General features: G+C 38.5%; 1 protein-coding gene across 1 annotated transcript; it reads left to right on the top strand.

Annotated features, from left to right (window-relative positions):
• The first annotated feature begins 864 nt into the window (after positions 1 to 864).
• Positions 865 to 3,478, top strand: LOC139630415 (G-protein coupled receptor 183). Its single transcript, XM_071494253.1, has 3 exons — positions 865 to 1,217; positions 1,563 to 2,077; positions 2,156 to 3,478. Exons 1-3 carry the CDS (start codon positions 869 to 871, stop codon positions 2,318 to 2,320), a joined length of 1,029 nt encoding a protein of 342 aa, XP_071350354.1. The 5' UTR covers positions 865 to 868; the 3' UTR covers positions 2,321 to 3,478.
• Positions 3,479 to 6,673: the final 3,195 nt, after the last annotated feature.

The raw sequence follows: 6,673 nt of genomic DNA, 5'->3' as shown, positions 1-6,673 counted from the left end.
GAAGACGTAGTTTCTGCTTTGACTTTGGTTAGCATTGTCCATTGTTATCCTCAGTGACAAAAACATTGCGGTGGAGGTGTGTGAACGTGAGCCATTTGTGCTTATCATGTTGCCAGCAACACAATCAAATGTGAGTAAGTGACAAATAGCCCAGATGAAACGGCACGTTCTACAGGTCAGTGTCTGCGATATACACGCATAATGAAAAAGCCCATGAATCAGTCTGTATAGGTTTATTATATTGGATATATTTTTTATAGAATTTGTACAGGAGCTTTTAGGCAGGTTAGTGCAATACAATGTCCTTTACAAGCGACTGACAAGCTATTAATAAGGATGATATAGAGAGGGGTAAGATTAAAATGATAGTGATAAAAGTTAAAACAACAAAAGGGTGGAATAAAAAGAGACAATAAAACAATACATGACTGTTTTATGAAACATATACTGTACTATTGACACTAAACTACTGAGAGGGCGTAAAGTCTCATCTGATTAAAAACTGTCAGTGGGCAAAGCTCTAGAAGACCCTGCTGTGCTCAGTGCATCAACTGCATGCTAAGGTAGAATGAGAAGTTTGCCAGATATATGATGTCAAACAGGAGAGGTGGGATTTGAACACTTCATACAACTTTTTCAGGGTGATTTCAAGTTTCACAGCTCAGTTTAGAACCACAACCAGAAGACTCAGCAGCATCAACACTGCATTGACTCGCCTATTGTCTCTTATTGTAAGTAGTCTATATTATATGATGATGTTTATTCATTGCTCAGTGGGATCTTGTTTCCTTGCTTATGCACACTTCTTTCCTGCCTGTGATGATTTATGATTTACAGTGTGACCCTTTTTCTCAGAATAACAGGTGGGATGGCTGTTGATAACATCACCATGGACTCAGCTGAAAACTCTCCAAACCAGAGCAGCTGCGACGTGTTTGTCTACCAAAGAGCTGCAGTGGTCCTTTTCCCTATTTTCTACTCTGTGGTTTTCATAATCAGTGCATGCGGCAACAGCTTGGTTCTCTATGTGATCTGCCAGAGGAAGCAGAAGTTCAACTCCACCTCCATCTATCTGATCAACCTAGCCCTCTCTGATACCCTGTTCACACTTACGTTACCGGGCAGAGTTATTTACTACATCCGTCACTTTGACTGGCCCTTTGGTGACTTTCTCTGCAGACTGACTACGCTTCTCTTCTTTGCAAATACATATGCAGGTAATATCAGTGCTTGTTGCCATATCTTTGAGTGTGTCTTAATCTGTGTCAACCCATACCCATGCAACCATATCCCTAAATCAGGTTCATTTTTATTATTCATTACATTTGTATTTTTCCATTCAAAGGTATGTGTGTGAAACACTTCTGCATTTACATAGGACAAGATAACAGTATAAGCTTAAGAGTTTATTTGAAAATTGAATCAAACCTATATGTGATGCATAAAATTAGTACATGAGGTACAAATTTCAAAGCATCTGTGAAGTTATTCATTTGTTTTGCAAATCTGTTCGGTAAATGTTAAGCATAAACTGTATTGCACATCCATCATGTTTCCACCAGGTATTGGGTTCATGACCTGCATCAGCCTGGACAGATATCTGGCCATGGTGCACCCACACCGGCTGCAGTGTTTACGGAGGGTGAGGGTTGTTCGCTGGGTGTGCTGCCTGGTCTGGGCTCTGGTATCTCTGCAGTTAGCTCCCCTGCTGTTCCGCAGCATGCTGCGTGAGCACCAGGACAGACGAACCTGCATGGAGTACTTCAACTTTGAGGGCTCCCGCTCCACCCCTTACCTCCTGCTCCTGGCCTGTGCCATCTCCTTCTGCTGTCCGCTCATCATCATCATGGGCTGCTACGCAAAAATCAACCTGAAGCTGCGAGCTGCAGCCAAGCAGAACTCTGTGACTGGTCGATCAAGAAGGAATCATAGGGCCAACACCATCATCCTCCTCATCCTCCTCACCTTTATCATATGCTTCAGCCCTTACCACCTCAACGTTATGCAGTTTATGTCCAGAAAGATATACCACCAGCCAGCCTGTGAGGAACTGAGGAGCTTTAAGATGTCCTTACAGGTAGGAGCTGTAGTGTCTAATTTGATTTCAAGCATTCTCCATCAATTTTCCCTTTCATAATCCAACCTCTCCCTGTAGATTACAGTTTCACTAATGAACTTCAACTGCTGCTTGGACCCGGTCATCTACTTCTTTGCCATTAAGACCTACAAGAAGCGGGTGATGAGCCTCTTTAAGGACTATCTGTATACTTCTGGTGCTTCTTCCAAGATAACAGCTGAGAACAGCAGCAGCAACACCTGAGAAAAACCACAGCTGATCTCACAAGAGATATCCCGACAACCACTTTCACAGTGAAGACCTAGTTTACTCTGGTGAACCCGAAAAGGCCTATTTTAGTTTCTTGTTTTCAGGCTTTCTTAAGAAATGACTAACAGGTCTTCTATTAAAGATTTTGTGACAATTGTGCATGTACATATGTAATAGATTCAAATCTGCTCATTTCCAGTCCTCTCAAAAAGTCTCTTCTCCGTGTTCAAGTGTTAAACACAAAGATGTTTGTTTGAAAACACTGTATAAAATGTATTGCTCCATATCTGTTCTTTTTACATGACGATGTATCTTGTTGCCTTTTTACTCTCTTTTTTCATATTTTCCTTTCTTGTTCAAAATTGTGTGCCCTACAGTCACAGTGGTGTCATACAGCAGTGTCAAATATTTTTGTTTATCAATATTTGTGTACTAGGAGAGTGTTTGTTTGACTGTGTATGTGTGCAGGGTGGAGGAAACGTCCTAACCTAGATAAATAAGCTGAGCTTGTTCTCTCTCTCTCTCTCTCTTTCTGTCCCTCTCTCTGTGTGAGTGTAAAAATGTTGTGGTCATTAATGCAATACAACAGCAACTTTCACTTCCTTTTAGTAGAAAAACACATATGTGAAGTCATGGGGCAAAATTTTAAATCAAGCAAATTGTGTAGGTGAATATAATTAGTTTATTATTAGACATTTGAACTATTTTTGTAAAAATTTGTAGTGTGCTCTCCTGCAATCAAAAGCATTACTCCTACGGACCCCACAGTATTACATATTTTTGGATTATGCAAAAAACTTAGGTCAGAACGAGAACATGGCACGCATCTCTCTCTTTCATACCCACATCTGTCTTGTGTGGGAGTACATAGATAAATACCAATGCCACTTCCTCACCCACCTTTCCTGCTCCCCCTCACCGGGCTCATTCCTCCTGGGTCCCACATCTTGTGGTGGAGCTGCTGTGTGTGTGTGTGTGTGTGTGTGTGTGTGTGTGTGTGTGTGTGTGTGCTACACATTTGAGCAGGTGCAAGTTGTCTGTTTATAGTGCAGAGTCGCATATTCAAATTTAACCTTCATCGTTTCCTGGGTTTTTGCAAAAGCTGCCCTATGATCTTGCAGAAAGTAATGTGCAGTTAAGTAATAAACTGGTTTGAATGATTACTGATGTGTTTTTACATCATTGTACATTTTATTTATTTGTCAAGTCTCAAACACTCAAACACAAGTAAACACAACAAATTATATGACTTATTCTGTAATTTCATTATGTCTGAAATTTTGCACTACTCCCTATGTAGTCCCCCATATAGTGACTTTGCCATTTTGTAGTGCTGTATAAAGGATAAAGATGAAGGATAAAGGATAAAGAAGTTTTATATACGGTCTGTCACTAACGAAACAATATATACCATCATTCATTGCGCTCACAGTGAAAGATAGACAAATGATGTGGAGAAAATTACCCAAGTAGTGTCCAGAAGTGTTTGTCAATATTACTGATGAGCTCACTATATAGTCCTCTACATAGAACTCCCTGGTTAGTGAGAGTAAGAGAGTAAATGAGTGAGTGATTTTGGACACAACCAGTGTCTCAGAAATGAATTAAAACTGAAAGCCATCATATAAACCTATCATATAGTTAAACCTTCAAAGAGACTCCAGTGTTTTTCTGCTGAGTAATACTTGGGGTAGCCAGAGCTCTCATTGCCAATGAGAATGTGAAATCTCAAAGCTTCCAATAGTGCCGCAGGTAAGTTTACACTAGGGTCAATAGGCCACCTGAGCATTTGCCTTGAGCACTTATGAAGTTAAGGTAGTGTGGTCAGTCACATCATTTTTTACCTTGACAGGTTATAGCAGACCCTCTGTTTTGGCTAGTGAGCCAAGTTTGTCGAAGGGAAAACAGTTATTATTTCAGCTAATAGCTGAATATGGACATGGGACTTGGTTTTACCTGCTCAGTGTCTTTACAATACAATGAGGGGTATTAATGCCATAGATATTAATGGTAGCCAATAGAGAATGGACCCTCCTGTGTTACCCTGTATGTGGGCTATTCTACTTACTACAACAATTAATTCTTATATAATTGCTGACCAACCCACTTTCACTCTGCAATTATCCAATATTGCAATTGGTAATTGGCATTTAGTAATTACACTATACAACTTGTCATTTTACCAGTTTTACTTGGGTGTTATTTCTTGGCAATTTCTTAACATTACTATGTAATTTCTATGTAATAACTACATAACTGACCATAACATGCTGCTTAAACAATAATCTTCAGTATCAAGTGCTTAAGTATCAATAATCTAATGATGTTATATTTAATAATATATCAGAGAGACCAAACCAGTACATTTACCAACTAAAATGATATTTTGCTGCTTAACGTAAGTGTTTTTACTTACGTAGGATTCTTCATGCAGGACTTTTACTTTACTTAAGCAAAGGATCAGAGTACTTCTTTAACCACTGAAAGCAGGTAGTTGTTGCAAACATATTGTATGAGAAGTGTTCAAACTTCTAAAATTAAACAGGTTTATATAGAGAGACAAAAATGTAAATCTAGGTATCGTCTGCATAAAGATGTATGATGACCTATTCAAAAGGAAAATTGCCAAGTTTAAATATTAAACAAACAAAAAACAATGGATCTAACACAGAGCGTTGATGTACCCTTGACAAAGAGATTGTGACAAAGATGGAACTGCATTCTACCTAGTAAATATGATCTGAACCTCTCCATACACCATATGCTTTCTGTGAGAATTAATACTAGGTTAGATTGCGCAATTCATAGTATTCTGGAGACAAAATGGAAGTAGTTTCTTGTAGAGAGGCACGATAATGACGTTTCTAAAGACAAAGGGCATGTGGCCAAAGGAGAATGAGTTGTTCTGAGGCATAAAATTAATTAAAAGAGGAAGAAGGTGAGAAAAAAAATGCTGATTAAAAATGGAAGTTGCAGGTTTAAAGGATAAACAAATGTGACTGGTTTTGGCCACTTGGGTACAATAAGGCACAATAAGCCTTAAAAACATTGACATACACTCAGTTGGTAGTTTATTAAGTACATCTAGCTGAAACTAATGCAGTAATACAACAGTCATGCAATAAATCCCACCTTCATGAAGGTTATAATGCTCCGTTTTCGGGGAAATTGTTTTAGGGCAGTGTTGATTCAAATGTATGATAATTTTGGAGGATGTCTTTTGTGGTGTTGCTGAACTGTATTATATATTTTTAGATATGTGACGACTAACATGTCAACCAGCAGTGTCTACTTTACACATCGAGCAGACACAGAGCATCATTAACATTCATTTTGAGTTGCGTTTCTGTGCCCCTTAATCTTGCTCCAGAGGGAAACATATGGCTTTTTAGCTGATAAATGTGTCACTATATTCAACCTCTAACTAAGTCTGTCTGCTGTTTTCTGCTGCAGGGAGCATTCAGCGTGTGTGTGTGTGTGTGTGTGTGTTTGTGTGGGTTTTTTTTCTTGCTGAAAACACCTGAACTGTGGCTGAAAATAACACTGACGTGGTGAGTCAACACAGTAAAGTTGTAGGCCTAAAACCAAAACAATTGATGAAACTCTGAGGAACTGCAGAGCTGAGTGATAATTCTCTGTGGATTTGTCACCCCTCTCACATTGCACACAGTCAGCTGATCCATCCAAAATATTGAATAGAGCAGATTTAAGATTTGTCTTATATCAATTCAGAGAATAAGGCCAAAACAATTGTCCTTCCTATTGATGCTATGTCTCTGCTACATAATGTTTTGTCAGCACCATCTCAATAAATCTTACTTGTTTATTATCATTATTTTGAATGGGCTTTTCTTTCCCAGTGTTATTTATGTTCTGTGCATGCTTCCCAATAGGTTGCTTGTGCTTGTCAAAAATACATAAAAGGGAGCCAAGGTTGATAGACTTCAAATCATCAGTACAAAATGTCAAAATCATCAATCAAATATTCTTGTGAATCAAAAGTCTATTGTCAGTGCACAGGCGCTTGTTGGATTCCAACATCTTAACAACAACTTAACATCTAGTGTTTAAGTTGCCTAACATTTACCATAACTAAACAACAGTTTGACTTTCCTTAACCTTAGCCATGCTGTTGTTGCCATGCACATTATTGAATGTTAAAAAGACATTGTAATGATGAAAGTAACCTAGGAATTTGCAGAATAACCCAAAAACATTTAGAATTAGAAGAGTTAGACACTGAATTTTTTTTTTTCCTGAGGCAGTTCAGAATGGTGAAATTTCATCTCATCAAAAGTGATAGCTGTGCGGGAAACTGCAAATGTTCCATTACAAGTAAAATGGTGC

This window comes from Trachinotus anak, unplaced genomic scaffold, assembly GCF_046630095.1.
Source record: "Trachinotus anak isolate AG129_WGS33_773 ecotype Australia unplaced genomic scaffold, CSIRO_AGI_Tana_v1 ptg000001l, whole genome shotgun sequence".
NCBI classification, from domain to species: domain Eukaryota; kingdom Metazoa; phylum Chordata; class Actinopteri; order Carangiformes; family Carangidae; genus Trachinotus; species Trachinotus anak.
The sequence above is the reverse complement of the archived record's forward strand: the minus strand, read 5'-3'. Positions and strand labels throughout refer to the sequence as shown.

Coding starts and splice junctions, on each gene's coding strand:
- LOC139630415 (XM_071494253.1), top strand. CDS start 869: ATGGCTGTTGATAACATCACCATGGACTCAGCTGAAAACTCTCCAAAC. Junction 1,218..1,562: donor CTTTGCAAATACATATGCAG/GTAATATCAGTG, acceptor TGTTTCCACCAG/GTATTGGGTTCATGACCTGC. Junction 2,078..2,155: donor GCTTTAAGATGTCCTTACAG/GTAGGAGCTGTA, acceptor CTCTCCCTGTAG/ATTACAGTTTCACTAATGAA.